General features: G+C 48.3%; 1 protein-coding gene across 1 annotated transcript; it reads left to right on the forward strand.

Moving 5' to 3' along the window:
* The first annotated feature begins 348 nt into the window (after positions 1-348).
* abca1b (ATP-binding cassette, sub-family A (ABC1), member 1B) lies at positions 349-25936 on the forward strand. The gene is made up of 49 exons (XM_053428143.1): positions 349-481; positions 2045-2169; positions 2517-2610; positions 5546-5687; positions 6304-6422; positions 7870-7991; positions 8157-8360; positions 8917-9006; positions 9931-10171; positions 10271-10410; positions 10499-10615; positions 10845-11039; positions 11438-11643; positions 11896-12072; positions 12161-12383; positions 12483-12704; positions 12790-12994; positions 15156-15269; positions 15389-15563; positions 15704-15835; positions 16055-16332; positions 16411-16631; positions 16731-16806; positions 16886-17136; positions 17216-17267; positions 17365-17481; positions 17679-17827; positions 17899-18023; positions 18123-18221; positions 18305-18494; positions 18575-18669; positions 18745-18777; positions 18852-18957; positions 19654-19728; positions 19876-20045; positions 20133-20310; positions 20384-20499; positions 21307-21451; positions 21544-21667; positions 21771-21900; positions 22006-22132; positions 22424-22486; positions 22714-22820; positions 23362-23503; positions 23617-23751; positions 24195-24298; positions 24405-24497; positions 24575-24818; positions 24985-25936. The coding sequence occupies exons 2-49, from the start codon at positions 2104-2106 to the stop codon at positions 25132-25134; spliced, it is 6879 nt and encodes a 2292-aa protein (XP_053284118.1). The 5' UTR covers positions 349-481; positions 2045-2103; the 3' UTR covers positions 25135-25936.
* The last annotated feature ends 215 nt before the right edge of the window (positions 25937-26151 follow it).

Below are 26151 nucleotides of genomic sequence, written 5' to 3' on the forward strand. Positions count from 1 at the left end.
ACCACAGGAGCAGCTTGGACACATGTTGTGTTTGTTTACTGTTGTATTATTACGTCTGAAGAAGAGTTTCCCCCTGAAACACTTCACCCCCTGTCGCCATCGACTCCATGATGAGCTATCCCTGTAAGTCATTGAGCTATTTGTTGTTTTATTTTGAAACATCCGTTGATTGGTCTTTTATTTTGAAACTGTCGTCTGATTTAACGGAATTGTCTCATACTTCCGGTCTGTAATTCAATTATTTTGGGCGTCTTTTATTCTGAAGTGTTAGAGCGGAAGTGTGCGTGTGTGTGCGTGTGTGTGTGTGTGTGTGTGTGTGTGTGTGTGTGTGTGTGTGTGTGTGTGTGTGTGTGTGTGTGTGTGTGTGTGTGTGTGTGTGTGTGTGTGGTGGGGGGGGTTTGAATTGTGGGATAACAACAGTCGGAGGTTTCGTCTCGTGCAGCAGCTGAAGAGCGTCAGTGCAGCGGAGGAGCGACACGAGGTAAGACATCGTCCCCCCCAGGCTGTCCCGGTCTGACCCGGTCTGACCTGGTCTCAGTCTGTGTAACTATGTCTCACTTTGTCTCAGTCGGTCTAACCTGGTCTATGTCTGTCTCACTTTCTGTCAGCATGTCTCACTTTCTGTCATGTCTTATTCTGTCTCAGCATGTCTCACTTTCTCTCACCTGGTCTCAGCATGTCTCACTTTGTCTCAGTCGGTCTAACCTGGTCTATGTCTGTCTCACTTTCTGTCAGCATGTCTCACTTTCTGTCATGTCTTATTCTGTCTCAGCATGTCTCACTTTGTCTTATTCTGTCTGTCTGTCTCACTTTCTCTCACCTGGTCTCAGCATGTCTCACTTTGTCTCAGTCGGTCTAACCTGGTCTATGTCTGTCTCACTTTCTGTCAGCATGTCTCACTTTCTGTCATGTCTTATTCTGTCTCAGCATGTCTCACTTTGTCTTATTCTGTCTGTCTGTCTCACTTTCTCTCACCTGGTCTCAGCATGTCTCACTTTGTCTCAGTCGGTCTAACCTGGTCTATGTCTGTCTCACTTTCTGTCTGTCTGTCTCACTTTGTCTCACTTTCTCTCAGCATGTCTCAGTCTCTCATTCTGTCTCACTTTGTCTCATTCTGTCTCACCTGATTGTTTCTCAAAGTTGATATTAAAGTAAATTTATTGTAGAAATAACAGAAGATGGAGCCTCTCAGGTTGTGAAGCTGCACTGTGAGAATCCACCGCTGGAGGCGCCATTTTGTGTCTGCGATGTTAATCAGAACAAAGTGAATTCGACGTGTTGCAGAGACACCGCAGTTCTTCACCTTGGATCAGTTCAAAGACATTTCACTGATCAGCTGATTCATAATTAACCAAATTAAAGTGGATCATGTTCAAATGTGTTTTACAATAACTGAGAAAAATAAGTTCATTTTCAGTTTCAACTCAACTGAATTTTGTTATTTAATCAGTAATCAATATTTACAGTTGTTATGTAATCAGCTGATAACCCCCCCCCCCACACACACACACACACATTAACACACATAGTTCACACCTTAGAGGAATGTGGGGGTGGGGTGTATGAAGTTCACTTAGAAGTAACACACACTTTAAAATGCACGTGTGTGTGTGCGTGCATTCGATGTCGTCGTCCCCCCCCCCCCCCCCATTATTCGGAGTACTTTCTGTGAGTTGTGAGTGTCCAGAGAGTCGAAGCTCATTGCCATTAGTGTGTGTGTGTGCCTCCCCCCCCCCCCCCCCCACAGTCTCACATCAGACGTCCTGCTGATCTGATCAGTCTTTCATCTGAGTGACCTCTGACCTCTGACCTCACACTGTCCCCATGAATCATTAATGTTTTCACCTTCATCACTCAGTCACTCAGCTTCTTCACTCTGTCTTGTCTCTGTCGCTGAGGTTTACACATGCGCTCTAATCGGACACGTGTGCCTGCGTGCGTGTTTGTGTGTGTGTGTGTGATCAGCATATAAATATCTGCTGCGACCTTTGACCCTGTCACCTTTGAGCTGTGTGTTGTCTGAAGCTGCATCTGTTTATTGCAGAGTGAGCAGCAGCTGAGAATCATTGAGGCAGAGCGACGGCAGAGCGACGGCTGGTGGAAATGTCCGTCTTGACGCAACTGGGTCTGCTGCTGTGGAAGAACTTTCAGTACAGACGACGACAGACGGTCAGTCACATGAGAGTCTGTCTCTTCAACAATCTATCAATCACAACAGTATCTGTAATAATCACGAGAGCAGCCACGTTGATGCTGATTGATTCCATGTCGTCCACTTACAAACCAATCGTCTCATTGATCTTCACTGAACTATTAGAATCTGCTCAGTTGCATGTGACGTGTCAGTGGAGACGTGATCTCTGATGTTCGGCTCCGTCACGTCTCGGACATTAAAGGCGATGAACGTGTGTTTTTCTCTGTGTTGTCGATTGACTCATTAATGGATGAACACGTGCAGCTGCTTCCTGTTCAAGGCTTTGAGCGGCGCTGTGACTCGTTACTGTTTCCTGTCTCAGCTTCAGCTCCTGGTGGAGATCGTCTGGCCGCTCTTCATCTTCTTCATCCTCATCGCTGTGAGGCTCAACTACCCGCCGTATGAACAACATGAGTGTGAGTTCAAACAAACCTTTATTAGCTCGACAGAGCTCAAATCTGTAATATTTAGTTTATTATTTGTTTTTTATGGTAAAAGACAAACCATCAAATTGTTATCAAATTAAATATATAATATTGATTGATTCAGTCAAAACTGTAAATAAAAGTAAACTGTCAAATTCTTATTTGAACTGATAAGTTCCTCATGTTTTAAAAGATTAATTCTTATCTTCATATGTCAAAGTTTAGTGAATTTTCCTCTGTCGCTCTCGACTTTGTCAGGGACTTTTTTCCGCAGCAGAAACTCCACATTTAAATGTCACATGTTCACATGAAGACAACCTCTCGTCTCTGAGACGTCCCGTCGTCTTTTTGTCACAAACACGACAACACCAGCAGCCAATCACAGCTCTTGGTGTCTCCTTTGACATCACGGTCGTGGCCTCGGATCACGTGAGACTCTGACGAGCGCCCGGGGACAGACGAGCGTCCGGCTCACTGATCACCTGGAGAGGAGGGCCTGTCACTCTCCACATCATTGGGTCAGATTTGCAGGATAAGGTCACTGAATTTCAGGTCTCATCCAGGTGCATGCTGGGAGTGATTATCAGCAGCGTTCAGAACCTTGTACCTTTTAAGGACGTCTATCAGTTTGACACCTGATTGATACCGTACAATCTGTTATTGATTAATACACGTTACGGTGAAGGAAATAGAGAGGAAGTGTTTACAGCTGCAGGATTTCAAATTAAAGGTCTTAATGAAGTGGCTCAGTTTATTACTCATTATCTCTGCAGCAGCTTTATCAGACCCGCTGAAGGTCACCGTGCTCCGCTCCCATCGATAAGCTCCGTGCAGAGTTACATAAGAACATGGACGAGTCAAAAGTCTCCGTCAGCGCCAACTTGTCCAGAAGGAGTCGACCTCCAGGTGATTACAATCAGCGAGCAGAAGAAATGAATCTATCAACTGCAGCAGCCAATCAGGAGCAAGTTTACCAAGTTATCAAGAGCTGTTTTCAGACCTGAGCTCCTCAGTTCTCTGGATCTTCTCTGGAGGATCCGACTCAGTTTGTCCTTCTCCTCCTGAGCTCCTGTATAAATCCTGGAGCAGAGGATCCTCCACTGATTCACTGAGTGGGGGGGGGGGCTTCTAACACGGGACACAAACATGAAGAGACTTAAACAAATGTCTCTGGTGAAGAACAGCTGACACACGAAGGAGACATGAAGATGTGAGGAGAGTTCGTGGTGATCAGAGCGGACGTCGTGTCAGGTGATGTAAACGTGATCACATGACCTCTGCAGCGGAGGTAACAGGTCACTTCCTGTGTGTGTCCAGTCTGTGCAGAAACCTTCTGCTGAGTTGTTTAGCTGTGGAAACACAAACTCTGGAGAAGCTCTGGAGACGATTCTCTGGATCTGACCTGGAGTCTGAAAACGGCTCCGGTGACATCGTGGTCACCATGTTGTCTCAAAGTTCTGAATTCATCTGTCACATGACCTGTGATGCTCTGAGGTCCCTGAGGAAGCTCAGACCTGTTCTTCAGACCCGTGGCGACTCCTCATCACCTGATGTTTATTGCTCATTTATTTAATGTTGAGAAGAAACAGTTTGACTGAAGCTCAGTGAGAATCCGACCGACATTAACCCTGAGGAGGTCGACTTCCTGTTTCCCTCTGAAAGCAGAAGCTGTGAGGACGTGACTCAGGCGGCAGTTTGAGGAATGTTTGTGATTCACGCAGCTCGGACGAGTCCTGACTTGTCTCTGTGAAGCTGAATCCTGAAGGTCTGGTTCTTCTCTGCTGCACAGACACAGGTTACTGTGGATCAGTAGTGTTATTGATCAGATTGATCCTGAGGAGCTGCAGCCTCATATCTTATCTCTGCTGATTAGACTGAGGCCACGTGGCTCTCTTCACCGGGGGGGGGGGGGGGGTAGGTAGATAAAGGTCGCAGTGAAGAAATCTCTGCCCTGAAGCAGCAGCTGATGAAGATGAAGATGCTCGGCTGCAGGTGATAACAGACCAATCACAGGTTATCAGCTGCACCGTGAGGACGCTCTCTGCAGAACAAAGTGGAATCTGCTGCTGTGACGTCAACACATGTTCACAGGAAGCCACCGACCAGGACCACAGCCGGACCAGGACCACAGCTGGACCACAGCCGGACCAGGACCACAGCTGGACCAGGACCACAGCAGGACCACAGCCGGACCAGGACCACAGCCGGACCAGGTCCACAGCTGGACCAGGACCACAGCTGGACCACAGCCGGACCAGGACCACAGCTGGACCAGGACCACAGCTGGATCACAGCTGGACCAGGATCACAGCTGGACCAGGTCCACAGCTGGATCACAGCCGGACCACAGCTGGACCAGGTCCACAGCTGGACCACAGCTGGACCACAGCCAGACCAGGACCACAGCTGGACCAGGACCACAGCCGGACCACAGCTGGACCATAGCAGGACCAGGACCACAGCTGGACCAGGTCCACAGCTGGATCACAGCTGGACCAGGATCACAGCTGGACCAGGTCCACAGCTGGACCACAGCCGGACCACAGCTGGACCAGGTCCACAGCTGGACCACAGCAGGACCATAGCAGGACCAGGACCACAGCTGGACCAGGTCCACAGCTGGTCCACATGAGGGAGCGGAGACACTCTGTGCTCATCAGTGTTCAGCCGATAAGCAGAAATTCATTATGATAAAATGAATGATGAAAATCCCCAGCTTCTATGATGTGTGTGTGTCTGTGTGTGAGTGTAAATATAAAATAAAAACCCTTTTATTTATTACTGCTGGTTTAATTATCAATGATTCACAACTACATATCCCATAAGCCTCAGGTGTAGGAGAACAGGAAGCTGTGTTTGGTCATCTTGATGCTTTTACTTTGGTAACACATTGTCTGGGTGACTTCCTGTTTATCTTTGACTGCAGGTCATTTCCCCAACAAGGCGATGCCGTCGGCCGGCACGCTGCCCTGGCTCCAGGGAATCCTCTGCAACGCCAACAACCCGTGTTTCAGACAAGTGACGCCGGGCGAGTCCCCGGGAGTCGTCGGGAACTTCAACGACTCCATGTGAGAACAAACTTGAATTGACCACAATGTCTAACAAGCCTTTTGGGATGAATTCAGAAACCTTTCAAAATGTAATGTGGTGAAGAGTTTCCTGGCACTGTTGGTGCTCAGGCCCGGATTAAATCAAATGGAAAATAAATCTTAAATGTTTTTCTGTGACTCCACCTCTGACCAATCAGAACACTGAGTTCTCCCATCTCTTTATATAGCAACTGACGCCTTGACTTCCTGCGGAGTTTCACTTAAAGTGACTTATTCACTTCACTTCCTGTTCAAAAAGATTTATCCCCGTGCACTTTAATCTTTACAAACTGCCTTTTTTGTGTGATCAGGTCGCATTGTTCTCGTGAAATCTCAGAAAAAAATAATTTCTTCAGATTTGGTTCAAACATTCAGACGGAGTAAAAAATGAACTGATTAGAATTTGGTGGTCAAAGTCTCTGTGGGAAATAATTCTGACTTTAAAAGCGGTCAAATCAGATAAGATGAAGTGATGAGGCTTTGTCTGTCGAAGGTCAAAGGTCAGCTGAGACATTAGTGTCAGTGACGCTGGTGGTTTGACTTTCCGTCAGAAATTGTAGAATCTGATGTTTAAATGAAATCTTTGTCTCAACAGAATTTCTCGTCTTTTCTCCGACGCCAAGAAGATTCTTCTGTACAGTCAAAATGACCAGAACCTGGACGGGTTCAAGGAGCTCGCCCGAGCTCTGCGGACGCTGCAGGTCAGCCGACCAGGTAGGAAGCGCTCGGCATGCTGGGTAACTGGGAGTGCAGCCACGACCTGGCAGCAGGAAGTGAAACGTAAATTTAGGTCACATAATAGAAAATCAGCTGTAATAATATTTATGATTTAAAAAGATGATGAGATGCTGAAGGTAGATTGATCCACTGAAGCAGAATCATGTCTCTGCTGCAGTTTCTGGTGAATTTTTCTGCCTCGTTAAACACAAAGAATTTTCCTCCTTTTGAGTTTTCATTTGATCCCTGCGGGGGGGCGTTCCTTTTCTCTACCTGCTCCGACCTGCCCCCCCCCTCCCCCGTCCTCTGACCACTTTAAAGCCGGCGCTGTAATGTGAGCGGGGGCGGGGAGACGAGCTGTGGCAGGTTCACACTGGCATCTCAGGTGATCTCACCTGCTTCCTGTTTGGGGCGGGCAGACACACACACACACACACACACACACACACACACACGTTTTATGGCGTTTTTTAGTCTCTCTCTGTGCCCCCCCACTGCAGGTGAGGGTCAGTGCCTCTAATGGTGTCCCTCTGTCATGTTGAGTTTTCTGGAGCCCGCCTCAGCAGCGTCCCGCTGAGCGTCACTGAGTTCAGACATGTGGCGCTGCAGCTGAACAAACACAGGAGGAGGTCTGAGACCAGATCTGAACCTGGGTCAGTTCAAGTCAGGTCCTGTAATCAGGAACACGCCGTCTCTCCTCTGAAAGGCTGAGGACTGTGTGGCTCGGTCAGAAGAACTTGGATAAGAAGTGAACCTTGAGTTGTTTGAAACGTTCCCTATGCGTTTGTCATCTGCGTCGCTGAATAAAGTTTATTGAAGTTGACGTGTTTCTCTGCTGGAAACTATTCCTCATTTGACCAATCACGTCAGTGCGATCCGCTGATGTCAGACTTGTGACCCGTCACTAACAGTTATTCCTGTTTGTCCCTGCGAGGCCTTGATGAGGTGTCTCCACGCTCCGTCCACAGCAGGAAGGACATGATTTCACTTCAACTCTGTTAACATCTGTTAAAAATCCAGTTTTTAGTGCAAAGCCTCAGTGAGTGAGAAGGTTGACGCTATGATTCAGAATAAAACGTGACCACAGTGATGCAGCCCTGGACTAACTTGTTTGTTTCGACACCGGATTCATTCAATTGAGCTTTTACAGTTTTCACGGGCTCTGGTTAATATGTCAGAGTTTGGTCTCAGCGGTGTCCTCTGAAGTCACGTGACTGACAGGACGCTGATGTCCGTGTGAGTGACAGCAGCTTTGTTATTACTCACATCAAAAGAAAATTACCTGTTGGACACAGGTAACTAGACAGCGTCACATCTCATCTGTTACATCGATTATCAATCAAGCTGTTATATTGATTATTAGCAAAAGGACAGAGTCAGTCTCTGGAGCCTGAGAGACAAAACCTAGTTTTCCATCTAGACACTGACTCTGTTTCCTCCTCAGGCTTCAAGCTGAAACATTTCCTGCGAGACAACGAGACTCTGTCGAGTTTCCTGCGGAGTAACGTCTCCTTCCCTGAAGACCACATCCAACAGATCAGAGACGCCGACGTGGACCTGGAGACAGTGAGGACACATCTGCACACACTCTTAGACCAGAGACCACAACAAGAAAGAGATCAGAGACCAGAACAGGGTCTCCATCCGCTGGTCTCTGTCCTCTAGTCTATGTCCTCTGGTCTCTGGTCTTTGTCCTCATATCTATTCTCTGGTCTCTGTCTTCCATCTCAGGTCCTCCTTAGAGGTTTTGGAGTCCACCTGAGGGACATGTGTCTCAGGAATGGGGGCAAGCGGAGTGTGGAGGACTTTGTGACGATCTCGGACCCTCGTGTGTCGATACTGGTCCAGGAAGTCATCTGTCAGGCGCCACCAGCCTGGCTGGACCTCGCTGAGGACCACTTCCTAAACAACCTGGACTTCCTCAAACCCATCCAGGTAATAACACTGCAACAGGAGACATGGCAGAGCTGTGATTGGTGGGAATTCTTAAACGTTTAAAAATATTTAAGATTCAATTATTAAACATGAAGTGAGATCCTGAAGATTGACGCGGCCTGAGTTTAGCTCAGGTGAGTATAGTGTGAGTATAGTGTGAGTATAGTGTGAGTATAGTGTGAGTATAGTGTGAGTATAGTGTGAGTTTAGTGTGTCCCTGATCAGGTGCGTTTGTATTCAGTGTGTTGTGTGTGTGGAGGAGGCGTGTCTCGGCCTGTCCCGGTTCTTTACACTGTTTCGTAGCCTGGAGACCAGTTTTATTGGTTTGAAAACAAGATGCCTGACTTCTTTGTCTTCTGAAATATACGAGCTACTGAACCTGAAACCAACTGAGTCTCCAAAGATTCACTCGACTGCTGCACCACAGAGAAAAGACTCAAACCGTCAAACAAAGAGACGACAAGAGACTAATGTTACTGTTTTTAATAACTGATGATCTGGTTTAAATATATCTAAAAGCTTCAAACTAAAGGTTCTGGGTCTTCATGTCTTACAGAGGGACGTGAGGTCTGACCCCGAGGCCGTCAGACAAGTGTCCCGGGCGACCAACAACCTCCTGGACAGTCTGGGTTCTCTGGCGGTGGAGGTGAGCAGTCTGATCACATGACCCTCAGTGGAGTCGGTGCAGCTGACAGACCTGTGGTCCAGTAGAGATGGTCCTGGTTTCAGCAGGTCACTGGGTTCACAGCAGATCAAAGCGTCCAGCTGAACAAACACTCAGTGTCCGTCCTCGTCCTCCGTGTCCTGCAGAGACGCTGTGATGGACGTCACAGCAGCTGCTGTTATTAGTCATGTGACCAGGTCACTTGACCAAGTCACATGACCATGTCATGTAAACACGCCCCCATATCGGACCAGGACACAGGTGGTTCATCTCAGGTGACACCTGAGCACAGGTGTCTCCAGATGTTCACACACACACACACACACACACACACACACACACACACACACACACACACACACACACTGAGGACATATTCTGGTAAAGTGCGGTGCAGTGTGAGTCTGACCCAGTTTGTTGTTCACACAGAGGTTAACACACACAGTGGGTTAAACTGAAAACATGTGACTGTTGAGTTTGGCGGGTGCTGACTCAGTTGAACTTACTTTGAACTTTACTTTTTCTTTTTTCTTAGTTTTTACACTTTTCAATCAAACTTTTATTTTAAGAACAGTGTCCCTGTGTTGACTCTGAGGAAACCCTGTACGTCTGATCCTGTCGGCCCAACAAAAACAAACCTGACGCTCGACATCGTTTAAAACCACAACATCATGAGACTGTACACAACCTGCACCACTACAACAACCTGCACCAGTATAACCACGCAAGAGCAAGAACCTCAAAACAACATTCAGCATCTGGATGAACTCAAACCACCTCACTGGGGGGATTCCAGCTGTTGCCTGACCACCTGCATCAGTGACCCCGGTTCACACCTGGTCCACTTGTTCAGGTTTTCAGCGGCTCTTCCTGGTCTCAACTAACCCATCTCTCTATGACCTCCAGCTGGCCAGTATGAAGAGCTGGATCGATCTGAGGAACGAGATCATCTTCCTGACACAGAACGCCACGTCCTCGCCCAGCACCATGTACCAGGCGGTCTCCAGGATCGTGTGTGGTCACCCTGAAGGCGGCGGCCTGCAGATCAAATCCCTCAACTGGTACGAAGACAGCAACTACAAGGCTCTGTTTGGAAACAACAACAGCAGCGAGGATGAGCCAACATCGCTGTACGACAACTCCTCCAGTGAGTCCTGGTGTGTGTGTGTGTGTGTGTGTGTGTGTGTGTGTGTATTGATCGTGTGTTGTGAGTGTGTATAATGTGTGTGCATTGTGTGCACTGCAGCTCCGTACTGTAACAGTCTGGTGAAGAACATGGACTCGAACCCGATGTCCAGGATGATCTGGCAGGCTCTGAAGCCACTGCTGATGGGAAAGATCCTGTACACCCCCCACACCCCCGCCACGCAGAAGGTCATCCACGAGGTATGACATCACTTCCGGTCTCATCACTTAGTTCCTCCAGGAGGGAACGTAGTGTGTCTCACCTGCATGTGACCTGTGATGCATTCAGGTGAACCGGACCTTCCAGGAGCTGGGTGTGTTCAGGGACCTTGGAGGAATGTGGGAGGAGATGAGACCTAAAGTCTGGAGCTTCATGGAGAGCAGTCAACACATGGACCTGATCAGGGTAAGCCGGCTCCGCCCACCAGCTGGTTCATGTGTGTAATACTCTGCTCATTTACACACAGTGTAATACACACACCAGTTATGAAATAAAACTTTAAAGATTGAATGTATTGATAAGTCTTTATTTATTGTTAACCAATGTTCTATTTAAGGAGTTGGGGGTAGGGAGATGTTTACTGCTGCAGTTGACTGGTTCATCTTCAGGAGATAAAGCTTCTCTTGTCTTTTAGACTCTGCTGAAGAACAACGTCACCGCAAGATTATTCCACGCTCAACTGGACCAGACTGACTGGACCGTGTCCGACGTGTCAAACTTCCTGTCCAAGAAGGCGGAAGACCCCCAGCCAGCAGGCAGCGCCCTCACCTGGAGGGAGGTGTTCAACGAGACAGACCAGGCCATCATGAGCATCTCCCGCTTCATGGAGGTCAGACCACAGAACTGGACTTTGTCCTCAAGTCATATTTATAAGAACACAGACCTGTGACTGATGAGGACAGTTGATCGGCACAGTGACTCGTCTGTAATTCTTATTTTAATAGAAATTATTTTATTTCCTGATAATCTGTTTTACTTACTCACGTTTCTGGTTTGTGTGTCACTTCCTGTCCAGAGAAACAAAGTGTGTGAACTGATGTGAAGTGAAACACAAGCTCGTCCGTGTTGACTCTAAAACACACATCAATAAAACTTTTAAAAGTCGGGTCAATAATAATCTTTACAGAAACATTTTCATTCACTCATCAATAAAAAGTTTTATCTGATATTGATGAAATGTCATTGGCTGTGATTGATGGATGAAGATCAAGTGTGATTTTGTGTCAGTGTGTGAACCTAGACAAACTGGAGCCCGTCTCCACGGAGGAGCAACTGGTGGACCAGTCCATGTTGCTGCTGGAGGACAGGAGGTTCTGGGCAGGAATCGTTTTCCCGGATATCGACCCCAATGCCACAGAGCTGCCGCCAAAACTCAACTACAAGATCCGCATGGACATCGACAACGTGGAGAGGACCAATAAGATCAGAGACGCGTGAGAGCACACACACACACACACACACACACACACACACACACACACACACGCGCACTACACTCGTTTGGTCTAAACGAGACGTGAGGATGTCCTGTTGAACTGAAGTATGACTGTTGGGGTTAGAATCCTCACATTGAAACATTTGCTGAGTCAAAAATATTTTGTCTGACATCCTCAGGAGTTGGACATGATAGGGGCGTGTCGCTGAATCCCCTAAGCTAACGGAACTTTGTCTGTCCTCCTTTTCAGGTACTGGGACCCAGGTCCTCGTGCAGACCCGTTTGAGGACATGCGGTATATCTGGGGAGGGTTTTCGTACCTGCAGGACGTTATTGAGCAAGGCATCATTCGAGCAGTGACGGGCACCAAGGAGAAGACGGGAGTTTACATCCAGCAGATGCCGTATCCCTGCTACGTCGACGACATGTACGAACCCGTTTGTCCTGTTCTGGGTTCTAGATGAGTCTTCCTCGTGTCCTTTGTCTCCAACCTGTCCTCATGTTCTGTGTATCAGTTTCCTGCGGGTGATGAGTCGCTCCATGCCACTCTTCATGACGTTGGCGTGGATGTACTCGGTGGCGATCATTCTGAAGAGTGTGGTGTATGAGAAGGAGGCGAGGCTGAAGGAGACCATGAGGATCATGGGACTGGATAACGGGATCCTGTGGTTAAGCTGGTTCATCAGCAGCCTGATTCCTCTGCTGATCAGCGCCGGACTGTTGGTGCTTCTGCTCAAGGTGAAGACCACGAACACGTCAGGGTGTCCTCACCACTTGTTGATTTAGAATTGATTCTGTTCTTATCGTATATGACGGACTTGGTTCTTTCTGCTGCAGAAGGGGAACCTGCTGCCCTACAGCGACCCTGGCGTGGTCTTCCTCTTCCTTGGATCATTTGCCGTGGTGACCATCATGCAGTGTTTCCTCATCAGCACGGCGTTCGCCCGAGCTAACCTGGCGGCGGCCTGCGGAGGAATCATCTACTTCACCCTGTACCTACCCTACGTCCTGTGTGTAGCCTGGCAGGACTACATCGGCTTTGGAGCCAAAGTCTTTGCTGTAAGTTTGGCGACCTGAAATAAGTTTGTCGTTAGGATGTTGTGTCATGGTTGGACAGTGAGTCACGTGACCTCCTCCCCCGCAGAGCCTCCTGTCCCCGGTGGCTTTCGGGTTTGGCTGCGAGTACTTTGCTCTGTTTGAGGAGCAGGGAGTCGGGATCCAGTGGAACAACCTGTTCTCCAGTCCTCTGGAGGAGGACGACTTCAGCCTGCGCACCGCAATCCTCATCATGTACTTTGACTCCTTCCTCTACGGAGTCCTCACCTGGTACATCGAGGCCGTGTTCCCAGGTGAGCGATGACATCACAGACCTCCTTCACATCTGCTCGTTTGTTTGAAATCTGATCAAGTTCATCTACTTGTCATGTCTGTAATCGTGACAACAATGATAATGATGTTAGTTCCAGTAGTTAAGACTTCGGTCAGTAGTTAAGACTTCGGTCAGTAGTTAAGACTTCGGTTAGTAGTTAAGACTTCGGTTAGTAGTTAAGACTTTGGTCAGTAGGTGGCAGTAAACACTTCCACAGAAGCAGATGAAGTGATCTGTGATCATGATTATTGTTTTGGTGATTCATCTCCTCAGGTCAGTAGTTAAGACTTTGGTCAGTAGCTAAGACTTCGGTCAGTAGGTGGCAGTAAACACTTCCACAGAAGCAGATGAAGTGATCATGATTATTGTTTTGGTGATTCATCTCCTCAGGTCAGTAGTTAAGACTTTGGTCAGTAGTTGAGACTTTGGTCAGTAGTTGAGACTTTGGTCAGTAGTTGAGACTTTGGTCAGTAGTTGAGACTTCGGTCAGTAGCTGAGACTTCGGTCAGTAGCTGAGACTTTGGTCAGTAGCTAAGACTTTGGTCAGTAGCTAAGACTTTGGTCAGTAGTTGAGACTTTGGTCAGTAGTTAAGACTTTGGTCAGTAGCTAAGACTTTGGTCAGTAGTTGAGACTTTGGTCAGTAGTTAAGACTTTGGTCAGTAGTTGAGACTTTGGTCAGTAGTTAAGACTTTGGTCAGTAGTTAAGACTTTGGTCAGTAGTTAAGACTTTGGTCAGTAGTTGAGACTTTGGTCAGTAGTTAAGACTTTGGTCAGTAGGTAAGACTTTGGTCAGTAGGTAAGACTTTGGTCAGTAGGTAAGACTTTGGTCAGTAGCTAAGACTTTGGTCAGTAGTTAAGACTTTGGTCAGTAGTTAAGACTTTGGTCAGTAGTTGAGACTTTGGTCAGTAGTTAAGACTTCGGTCAGTAGGTGGCAGTAAACACTTCCACAGAAGCAGGTGAAGTGATCTGTGATCATGATTATTGTTTTGGTGATTCATCTCCTCAGGTCAGTAGTTGAGACTTTGGTCAGTAGTTAAGACTTTGGTCAGTAGGTAAGACTTTGGTCAGTAGCTAAGACTTTGGTCAGTAGCTAAGACTTTGGTCAGTAGCTAAGACTTTGGTCAGTAGGTGGCAGTAAACACTTCCACAGAAGCAGATGAAGTGATCTGTGATCATGATTTTTGTTTTGGTGATTCATCTCCTCAGGTCAGTAGTTAAGACTTTGGTCAGTAGCTAAGACTTTGGTCAGTAGTTAAGACTTTGGTCAGTAGCTAAGACTTTGGTCAGTAGTTAAGACTTTGGTCAGTAGTTGAGACTTTGGTCAGTAGCTAAGACTTTGGTCAGTAGCTAAGACTTTGGTCAGTAGGTGGCAGTAAACACTTCCACAGAAGCAGATGAAGTGATCTGTGATCATGATTATTGTTTTGGTGATTCATCTCCTCAGGTCAGTAGTTAAGACTTTGGTCAGTAGCTAAGACTTTGGTCAGTAGTTAAGACTTTGGTCAGTAGCTAAGACTTTGGTCAGTAGTTAAGACTTTGGTCAGTAGTTGAGACTTTGGTCAGTAGTTAAGACTTTGGTCAGTAGGTAAGACTTTGGTCAGTAGGTAAGACTTTGGTCAGTAGCTAAGACTTTGGTCAGTAGTTAAGACTTTGGTCAGTAGTTAAGACTTTGGTCAGTAGTTAAGACTTTGGTCAGTAGTTGAGACTTTGGTCAGTAGTTAAGACTTCGGTCAGTAGGTGGCAGTAAACACTTCCACAGAAGCAGGTGAAGTGATCTGTGATCATGATTATTGTTTTGGTGATTCATCTCCTCAGGTCAGTAGTTGAGACTTTGGTCAGTAGTTAAGACTTTGGTCAGTAGGTAAGACTTTGGTCAGTAGCTAAGACTTTGGTCAGTAGCTAAGACTTTGGTCAGTAGCTAAGACTTTGGTCAGTAGGTGTCAGTAAACACTTCCACAGAAGCAGATGAAGTGATCTGTGATCATGATTATTGTTTTGGTGATTCATCTCCTCTGGTCAGTAGTTGAGACTTTGGTCAGTAGCTAAGACTTTGGTCAGTAGGTGGCAGTAAACACTTCCACAGAAGCAGATGAAGTGATCTGTGATCATGATTATTGTTTTGGTGATTCATGTCCTCAGGTCAGTACGGGATTCCTCGGCCCTGGTTCTTCCCTTTCATCAAGTCTTACTGGTTGGGAGAAAAGGATGGAAAGTCCAGCAGTGTCCCTCTGAGCCAGAAAGGAAACCCAGGAGGTGAGACTGCTGTGGACACAGTGTCCACAATGCGGTGCTACAGAACTGCACTAAAAAACGGTCGGACATGAAAGTATTGAGAACCTGTGAGACATGATGAATGTTGAATGTTGTTCCAGTGGTGTGCGTGGAGGAGGAGCCTGCTCACCTGAAGCCAGGTGTCTTCATTGAGAACCTGGTGAAGGTTTATCGTCACGGTAAGAAACTGGCAGTGGACGGACTGACGCTCGGCTTCTACGAGGGACAAATCACTTCCTTCCTAGGACACAACGGAGCTGGAAAAACTACCACCATGTGAGTCAAGGACCTGAACTGTCAATAGAAAGTGTCCGTGTTAGCAGAGGGGACATGGACCAAATTCAACTCAGACGTTGTGTCCAGGAGGTTCGGACACAGGTGCTGGATGTAAATGGTCTCTGATCTGGTCACTGCAGGTCCATCCTGACTGGTCTGTTCCCTCCCACCTCTGGTACGGCCTACATCCTGGGCAGAGACATCCGGACCGAGCTGAGCGCCATCAGACAAAGTCTTGGAGTTTGTCCGCAACACAACGTCCTCTTCAGCATGTGAGTGTTAACATCTTCACACAACACAGACAAACATCCGACAAACTGATGTCACTAAAAACCTTTTCACACATCAACTCCAACAATCTAATTAGACTGTTTCAAAACAGGAACATTTTAGGAACATGTCAGGATCATGTCTGTGGTTAAGGTCTGAAAACGGTTCCAGTGGATCATCCCATTTATCATGTGACTATGTCTGTGTGGCGCCCCCTGCAGGCTGACGGTGGAGGAGCACATCTGGTTCTATTCCCGGCTCAAAGGCCTGTCGGAGCAGCAGGTGAAAGGTGAGATCGAGCAGATCCTGCAGGACACCGGGCTTCATCATAAACGCACCTCCAGAACCAGCACCCTGTCCGGAGGCATGCAGAGGAAACTGTCTGTGGCTCTGGCCTTTGTCGGAGGGTCGAAGGTCGTGATTCTGGATGAACCTACGGCCGGCGTCGACCCCTATGCCCGCAGAGGGATTTGGGATCTCCTGCTGAAGTACAGACAAGGTGAGACTCTGGTTGGTTGGAATCAGCTGGAATTCTGGCTGAAGCTGATGTTTATCTGAACCACGTGTCTCCTGCCAGGACGCACCATCATCCTGTCCACGCACCACATGGACGAGGCCGACATCCTGGGTGACAGAATCGCCATCATCTCCCACGGGAAGTTGTGCTGTGTGGGATCGTCTCTGTACCTGAAGAACCAGCTGGGGACCGGCTACTACCTGACGCTAGTGAAGAAAGAACCAGAGCCATCGCTGAGCTCCTGCAGGAACTCATCCAGCACAGTGTCCTTAACCAAGAAGGTCTGAGATGCTCACAGTCCACTTCCAGGGGGGCAGTATCAGTTCTGTGATGTCAGGACCGCAGTATCAGTACTTCATGTTGCGTGTTGTGGGTTGCAGGAGGAGGAGTGTGCGTCCGTCAGCAGCAGTGATGCAGGACTCGGCAGCGAGAATGAAAGTGAGGCTGCGACCATCGGTGAGCTCTCTGTTCCTGTGGAGCGTTTGATTCCATCACCTTCAGGTGGATCTGATCCATGTCTTGTGTCTGTCCTCAGATACCGGCCCCGCGGCGTCAATCTGTGACGTTCCCTTTGTCCCGCCCGATGTGTCTGTGGTCTCGAGTCTGATCCTGCATCATGTCCCCGCCGCCCGCCTCGTTGAGGACCTGGGACACGAGCTGACCTACGTCCTGCCGTACAACGCCGCCAAGGACGGAGCCTTCGTGGAGCTGTTCAAAAACCTGGACGTGAAGTTGGCCGAACTCGGCATCTCCAGCTACGGCATCTCTGACACGACACTGGAGGAGGTGAGACAGCTACTGGTTTGATCTGGCAGAAGAAGAAGTGATGCTCTGATCTGAACAAAGACTTCCTGTTGTTTTGTAGATTTTCCTGAAAGTGGCCGAAGATAATGGAGTTGACACCGAAGTGCCGTCAGGTGACCTTTGACCTGTTCTTTCAAAATAAGTGTTTACTCATCAGTCACTCATCACTTTGTCCTAACTGTGTGTGTGTGTGTGTGTGTGTGTGTGTAGACGGAACACTTCCTGTTCGGAGGAGGAGGAGGACACATGCCTTCGGAGGAGGAGACCACCAGAGCTGCCTGAGACCATCGACAGAGGACGACAGCAACGACTCCGATGTAGACCCTGGTACACAACACACATGCACAGACACGCACAGGTTAGATCTCAGGGGTCAAAGGTCAGACACATTCTTATGAATGAATTATTTGGGGAACACCTGCTGATTTGTGTAGACAAAACCCAGCTGACGTGTCTCAATCATGCTTTTAAATTCAAGTTCTAACGGGAAACTGAATGACCTCATCTGTGTGTTGTCCAATCAGAGAGCAGGGAGACGGACTGGTTGAGCTGTTCTGAAGGTAAAGGCTCGTTTCAGGTGAGGGGGTGGAGCCTGAAGAGGCAGCAGTTTGTGGCTCTGTTGTGGAAACGGTTCCTGAACGCTCGCCGCTCCAGGAAGGGCTTCTTCGCTCAGGTACGCTGATGTGACCTCGCCGCTCGATAACGGAAAACGTCCTGCATGTTTTTAACATGTTGTGTTTTCAGATCGTTCTTCCCGCCGTCTTCGTGTGCATCGCTCTCGTCTTCAGTCTCATCGTCCCTCCCTTTGGAAAATATCCCAGTTTGGAGCTGCAGCCCTGGATGTATGAGGACCAGGTCACCTTCATCAGGTAGACACTGTCCCACACTGTCCCACACTCTGTCCCAGGTCAGAGATGAAGTGAGTAATGTTGTGGAGGTGTGACTGTCCCTCTCCATCTGTGTCTCAGTGACGATGCTCCCAGAGACGCCAACATGCAGGACTTATTAAACGCTCTGCTGGACGCTCCAGGCTTCGGGACTCGCTGCATGGACGGACATCCTATTCAGTAAGACATTTAGTGACGTCATCAGACTGGTATCAGAGAACTACATTTCATCTCCCTCTATTAACGCACCCCCCCGTCTTCAGAGAAGCACCATGTACGATGGGCGACGAGGACTGGCACACCCCCGAAGCCCCTGAGAGCGTCCAGCAGCTGTTCAGCTCCAGGAACTGGAGCATGGAGGATCCGTCTCCAGCGTGTGTCTGCAGCTGTGACGGCAGAAAGAAGATGCTTCCCGACTGTCCCGCAGGAGCTGGAGGTCTGCCCCCACCTGAGGTCAGAGGTCATGGCGTTACAGTGACACACCTGTCGTCTCTTCCCATGCCAAAGATTTAAATGTGCCCCTTGTTGTTCAGATGAAGCTGAGTGCCACCGACACCTTGCAGAACTTGACGGGACGAAACATCTCCGACTACCTGGTGAAAACCTACGCACAGATCATCGGCAAGAGGTGAGTCTGTGGTCAGAAGAGAACTGGAAACCAGCTGGAGCATGAACTCATAGTTTCTCTCGTATGTTCCCACAGCTTGAAGAACAAAGTGTGGGTGAACGAGTTCAGGTCAGTGTCTTTGAACTACTGCGACCGTCCTCGTCTCTGTCTTTAGATGTGTCCTCAGGTTTTTCTCTCTGCAGGTACGGAGGCTTCTCATTGGGTGCCAGGAGCACTCAGGTTCTCCCCCCGGCCAATGAGATCGATGACGCCATTGAACGAGTCAGAAAGATCTTTGAGTTACAGAAGGTCAGTTTAAGACACTTGGAAAAAAAACCTGAGCTGATCCTCAAACAGATCCAAACTTAAGCTTTGATTCACTTTTCTGGGAATATTCAAAGCTGGAAACTTTCAATGGGAACATATGGGAAATTGTGTGGGTAATTTATACTAACTGTATTTACCTTGTCATATACAGACATAAAAATAAACATTTTGTTTTGTCATAGGCTGATTTGAGCCCTGAGGAAACTTTGGGAACTTGACTATGTGCTTCTGCATCTTAGTGTCTTAGTTCTTAACATAGGTCTTTGCACAGTATTCATAAATGTACACAGCCTTTCCTTCTACATTGGCTGAGGTGAAATGTCTCCACACATGAGAGAGTGCACGTGGAATCACTCTGTAGAATGAGATGTAGTGTGGAGGAATGTGATGGAGAAATGCACAGTGCAGCGTGTGCTGCATTCCATACATCGTTAGAATAGAGTGTTGAATGATGTTGTTATTGTTCAGCGTTTAAATCATTTGCGTATTTTTAAATTTTCCGCCCCTTGCAACCCTATATATTAGTCAAACCACCAGATCTGGAACAAGATCCAAACTGATCCTGAATCATCTTTACAAACTTAAATGAGCAGAACGTTCTAGTCGGACGTGATGTGTGATTAGAAGAGCTCCTTGTGAATCACCTTGTGAAGAACCTTTACTGATGGTTCCCTGCAGGGAGCGGCTGCCGATCGGTTCCTCGACAGTTTGTCAGGTTTCATCAACGGTTTGGACACAAAGAACAACGTCAAGGTGAGAAGAGGAGTCTGATCGTCTGCTCCATCATTGTTTGATTACATCTGAGCTTATTGTGACTCTGGCTGGGGCCACTGATGGCCCCCCTGTGGAGAGTGTGGGGATTACAGGTTCTAATAGTAATGACGGAACGTCTCCTGTCAGATCTGGTTTAATAACAAAGGCTGGCACAGCATTGGAGCTTTCATCAACGTGATGAATAACGGAATCCTGAGAGCAAACCTGCCCCGAGGTCACGACCCCAGCAAGTTTGGGATCAGGGCGTTTAACCATCCTCTGAACCTGACCAAGGAGCAGCTGTCGCAGGTCGCACTGTGAGTGAACACACCTGACAGGCTGCACCTGAGACACACAACCTTAAACCCAACACTGATCTAACTCCACCTGCACTTTGTCTCTAGGGTGACGACCTCTGTGGACGTCCTGGTGTCCATCTGTGTGATCTTTGCCATGTCCTTCGTCCCGGCCAGCTTCGTGGTCTTCCTCATCCAGGAGAGAGTCAACAAAGCTAAACACATGCAGTTCATCAGCGGAGTGCAGCCGCTGCTCTACTGGGTGGCCAACTTCACGTGGGACATGGTGGGCAGCAGAACCAGCTCTACCTCTCACAGTGTGTGCTTGTGTGCTGATGTGTGTGTTTGTGTCTCTACAGTGTAACTACGTTGTACCAGCGACACTCGTCATCCTCATCTTCATCTGTTTCCAACAAAAAGCCTACGTGTCGGCCACCAACCTGCCGGCCCTGGCTCTGCTGCTGCTTCTCTACGGGTCAGGTTCCACACGGTTCCACACGGTTCCACACTGGACCACACGGTTCCACACGGTTCCACACTGGACCACACGGTTCCACACTGGACCACACGGTTCCACACGGTTCCACACTGGACCACACGGTTCCACACGGGACCACACGGGACCACACGGTTCCACACGGTTCCACACTGGACCACATGGTTCCACACGGTTCCACACGGTTCCACACTGGACCACACGGTTCCACACGGTTCCACACTGGACCACACGGTTCCACACGGTTCCACACTGGACCACACGGTTCCACACTGGACCACATGGTTCCACACGGTTCCACACTGGACCACACTGGACCACACGGTTCCACACTGGACCACAGGGTTCCACACGGTTCCACACTGGACCACACGGTTCCACACTGGACCACATGGTTCCACACGGTTCCACACTGGACCACACTGGACCACACGGTTCCACACTGGACCACACGGTTCCACACGGTTCCACACTAACCCTCTGTGAGACAAATGGACAAAATGAATCCTGGTCCAACGTGTCTCTGTGAAGTCGTGGCTGTTTGAATAAATACAAGACATTTTATAATTCATTCTAAAGTTCCACACTATGAATTACTTCTGAAACTAAGCATCAACACTTCAACTACTACAAACTAACTAGAGTTGAACATTTTAGCGTTATTGATTTTCTTTAGCAAACAAGAATTTAACACCCTGCACTCAAACGTGACTTCTATGTTCTGACTGTTCCTCTTCTTCCTCTTCTTCCTCTTCTTCCTCCTCCTCTTTCTGGTTTCCTTGTCAGCTGGTCAATCACTCCGCTCATGTACCCCGCCTCCTTCTTCTTCACCATCCCGAGCACCGCGTACGTCGTCCTCACCAGCGTCAACATCCTCATCGGCATCAACGGCAGCATCTCCACCTTCGTCATGGAGCTGTTTGGAAACAACGTTAGTCATGGCAGAGACGTGATCGCGTGTCGCATAGCTAACCCTAACCCTAACCCTAGCTCCGCCTGTGGCTAATGGCTTCTCGTTCACAGGAGATCGGAGGAATCAACGACATCCTGAAGAACGTCCTCCTCATCTTCCCGCACTTCTGTCTCGGTCGAGGACTCATCGACATGGTGAAGAATCAGGCCATGTCCGACGCCCTGGAGAGATTTGGTAATACAATCACGTCCTGTGTGACGTCAAATGTTCTGTACGTCCTGTGACCTCTTCTGTGTGGTTGTGTAACAGTTGTTTGAATGTTGTCGTCGTGACGCAGGTGAGAACAAGTTGCGCTCTCCTCTCGAGTGGGACATGGTCGGAAAGAACCTCTTTGCCATGGCGGTGGAGGGAGCGGTCTTCTTCATCATCACCGTCCTGATCCAGTACAGGTTCTTCATAAAGCCCAGGTACAGGCACACACCTAAACAGACACACTGCAGTGTGTAGCTGTTGTAGTACATGACTTTGTCGGCTGGATGAAAACAGGAAACCTCTGTTTGTGTGATTTCTAGTTCCGTCAGTAAACTCACTAAACTCGCTCCACTTGGCGACGAGGACGAGGACGTAGCCCGAGAGAGACAGAAGATCGTCCACGGCCTCGGACGAGGAGACATCCTGGAGCTGCGTCAGCTCACAAAGGTGCGTCCTCGTGTCACACTGGCGCTGAGCATTCTGGGTAAAGGTGTCGGTGCCATCAGTGACCTCACAGGATGCAGAGGAAAAGTTTTACCCCGACGACATTTGATGGAGATTATTCATAACTCAAGATATGTATAATAATAATATAATACTGTTGTGTTCGTCTACAATTCAACACATGCTTAAAACATAACGCCAGTTGAGCCATTGAAATAATAATTTGAGTAAATAATATTCAGGCAAATATTTAATGAATCGGTTTGACTTGTGTGAACTGGTGTCGTGTTGCAGGTGTTCAAGAGGAAACAGAAACCGGCTGTGGATCGACTCTGTGTCGGGATTCCACCTGGAGAGGTGAGACTCGTCAGACCCCGCCCACAACCCCGCCCCCGCTATCACAGACGTGTCAGTAGCCCTTTAACTGTGTGTGTGTGTGTGTGTGTGTGTGTGTGTGTGTGTGTGTGTGTGTGTGTGTGTGTGTGTGTGTGTGTGTGTGTGTGTGTGTGTGTGTGTGTGTGTGTGTGTGTGTGTGTGTGTGTGTGTGTGTGTGTGTGTGTGTGTGTGTGTGTGTGTGTGTGTAGTGTTTCGGTCTCCTCGGTGTGAACGGAGCTGGGAAGACGACCACCTTTAAGATGCTCACAGGAGACACGGTAGTGACGAGTGGAGAGGCGTTCCTGGCTGGGAAGAGGTGAGGTCAAAGGTCACAGCAGGTGACCCTTAACACTGAATGATTGTTGTTTATTACTAAAGTGATAAGCTGATTGAACTTGTGACCATGACGAGCAGTGAAAGGTTAAACTCTGAGCAGGTTTCTCAACCTGCGGCTCTGGGACCTTGAAAGGTTCAGTGTGTGAGACTCAGATGATCCGAGCGCTGAGTTCGTTACCGTTTCATCTAAATTCTACAAATTGTTGTTTTCTTGACCCTAGAATGGAACTTTTTAAATACTTTATATTACAGAGCTTGTCTCCATCAGGACGGGGTCCTCTCACGAGGACGCCATCTTTCTTTACAGTAGCCCAAACTAATCCCTTTGAGTTTCTATGACCACGGAAGCTGCCACAGGTTCTCTTTGATGATTGGAAGTGATGAGGGATGATGCAACGTGACACTTCACCACTAGATGTCACTCAATTCTACACACTGAACCTTTAACACCTAAACTCAGGTCACATTTTCTAAAGACGTGTCTGTGACGTGTCTGTGACGTGTCTGTGACGTGTCTCCAGTATCCTGAGGGAGATCGATGAGGTCCATCAGAACATTGGTTACTGTCCTCAGTTTGACGCCATCAACGAGCTGCTGACTGGAAGAGAACATCTGGAGCTGTACGCCGTCCTGAGGGGCGTCCCCGAGGAGGAAGTCTGTGATGTGAGTCTGATCAAACAAACCACCGCCTTGACACTGTAAACTGTAAACAGTCAACTTTAACTTGACACTGTAAACTCATGTTGATGCTGATGATGCTTTTGTTTAATTGGCAGATGGCGGACTGGGGGATCAGGAAGTTGGGTCTTCTGAAATACGCTGACAAAGCAGCAGGAAGTTACAGCGGAGGCAACATGAGGAAACTGTCCACAGCCGTGTCCCTGATCGGAGCGCCGCCTGTCGTCTTCCTGGTAACAACAACCACTTCCTCCTCCTCAGTCGAACTCACTGATTGGTTCAGCTTCACTTCATCAATGTTTGGTTGTCATGGAAGAGTTTTAGTTGCATGTTTGGCTGAAAGCTCCAGAAACAAACTGAACGTTGACCTCGATCATTTCTTAAGCTCAATGTTTTTACAGTGCAGCCGCGAGTTAACAGTTACACAGCAGCAGCAGAGCGCTCTCAGCCAATCACAGAGCAGCTCAGGAGGATTTGGAGGGGGGGGGTTCTATCAAAACAGCAGCTGCTACATTAACTGATGAGGGAAGAAGACGTGGGACATACGAGTGAAGTCAAAGAAGAAGAGTCAGACAGGTGGATGAGACCATGCTCCTCCCCCTCCTCCTCACCTTCTCTTTGTGTTTCCTCCTCCACCTGTGGGCCGACCTCCACCTCGCCGTCCTCCTCGTCACAGGACGAGCCCACAACCGGCATGGACCCCAAAGCTCGCCGGGCGCTGTGGAACTGCATCCACAGCATCATCAAGGAGGGACGCTCGGTCGTCCTCACCTCACACAGGTAACGCACACACACGTGACCTCAGTGTCCTGAATCTCGTAGGACTGATGTGTGATGTTTGTGTCTCCAGATTGTGACTGTTTGTGTTAACTGTGTGTGTGCTCAGTATGGAGGAGTGTGAGGCTCTCTGTACCAGGATGGCCATCATGGTGAACGGCAGGTTCAGATGTCTCGGCAGCGTCCAACACCTGAAGAACAGGTAATACACATAATCTTGTGGGGGGGCGTGACGTTCGTGAGACAGCAGCTCATTGACGCGGTTAATTTGTGTCCCAGGTTCGGTGACGGCTACACCATCATCCTGCGGGTGGCGGGGCCCAGCCCTGACCTGCTGCCTGTCATGAAGTTCATTGAGAGCGAGCTGAGCGGCAGCACGCTGAAGGAGAAACATCGCAACATGCTGCAGTACCAGCTGCCGTCATCGCTCACCTCGCTCGCTCACATCTTCTCCATCCTCGCCAAGAACAAAGAGACGCTGACGATCGAGGACTACTCCGTCACTCAGACCACGCTCGACCAGGTAACACGTCCTGAACGCTTCTGAGCAGTGGGGTCATCATTCATTCGTCTAACATGATTTCCTCCCTAGTGTGGGCGGGGCTAGTTGATCTCTAAATGAGGATGGGGGGGGGGGGGGGGGAAATGGAGGTACTGGGAATAATGCAAGTTCTGGTTTGTCGTTGCAGGTGTTTGTGAACTTTGCAAAGGACCAGAGCGACGACTATCACTCCAAAGACTCCGTGAGACGAAAAGACGTTTCCATCGAGGTCCCGACGCTGAGCTCCGCCCCCGGAGCAGCAGAGGGCTGCGATGCTCTGAGAGAGAGTGTCATGTGACCACGTGATGTCAGGAGGCTGGAGCTTCAGCCTGGCCTCAACCCCCCCCCCCAACCTGTTGTGATGTCATACTGATTTGTAGTGGGCGGAGTCACTGCTTCCTCATGCCATTCAATGCAAATAATTTCCTGTGGAGCCGCTGTGCTGCTCGCCAGCCATCGACCAGACTGTTATAAACCTGGAATGTGTTCCAGCTCAGACGTTTTCTTCTTTGTGGGACTGAAGCTGCGCCTCGAACGACCTCATCAGGTCTTTTTTTATCCTCAACTTACGATGAAGAATCCAAATCATTTCAAACGGCCGCTGGCTCAACTGAAAAAATCACATTTTAAAAAACGTGTATGATTTCAATTTAACTGACAGACTTTTATTTATAAGTGTAGCTGTAATTTGATGTTTTAATAGTCCAAGTGGCATTACTGCTTCCTGTAGTGTTTAATAGCCAATCAGAGTGCTTGACACAGACGAGAGCAAGAGTTGATTGATTTTGTAGTTTTTTAAGAAATGATGATAAACGGGCAGATTTGTTCATCCGGGTGTGAAATGGTGAAATACCTCATCAGCTCCTCAAAGCACCACAGTATCAATAAGTATTTCTCGATCTGTATTGAGCACAGATCACTGATCCCTCATGTTTCGTTTTGACCAGCAGGGGGCGACACTGAATCATTCAGTCTTCAGCACTTTGTGATTGCACTGAGCTCGTCGTCACATGGTTCATGTTTACTTCAAGTAACAGCAAAGGCTGATGGGGGGGGGGAACTGTTACTGACCCTGAAAAAAATAAAATGAAACAAATCTACTGTGTCTGTAATGTTACCATGGAGACGCCATGTCTGTGACTCAATGTTTTGTTTTTACCTTGAAGAAACCAGATCAAAGGTTATTCACATAACTACTGGTTTAAATAATGGTTTAACTCACACACGCACACACAGACTTGCACAGACAAACAAACACACACACAGACAAACAAACGCACACACACACACACATAGAGCCTGGTACAACAATAAA

Source organism: Pleuronectes platessa, chromosome 8 (genome assembly GCF_947347685.1).
Source record: "Pleuronectes platessa chromosome 8, fPlePla1.1, whole genome shotgun sequence".
In the NCBI taxonomy this organism is placed as follows: Eukaryota; Metazoa; Chordata; class Actinopteri; order Pleuronectiformes; family Pleuronectidae; genus Pleuronectes; species Pleuronectes platessa.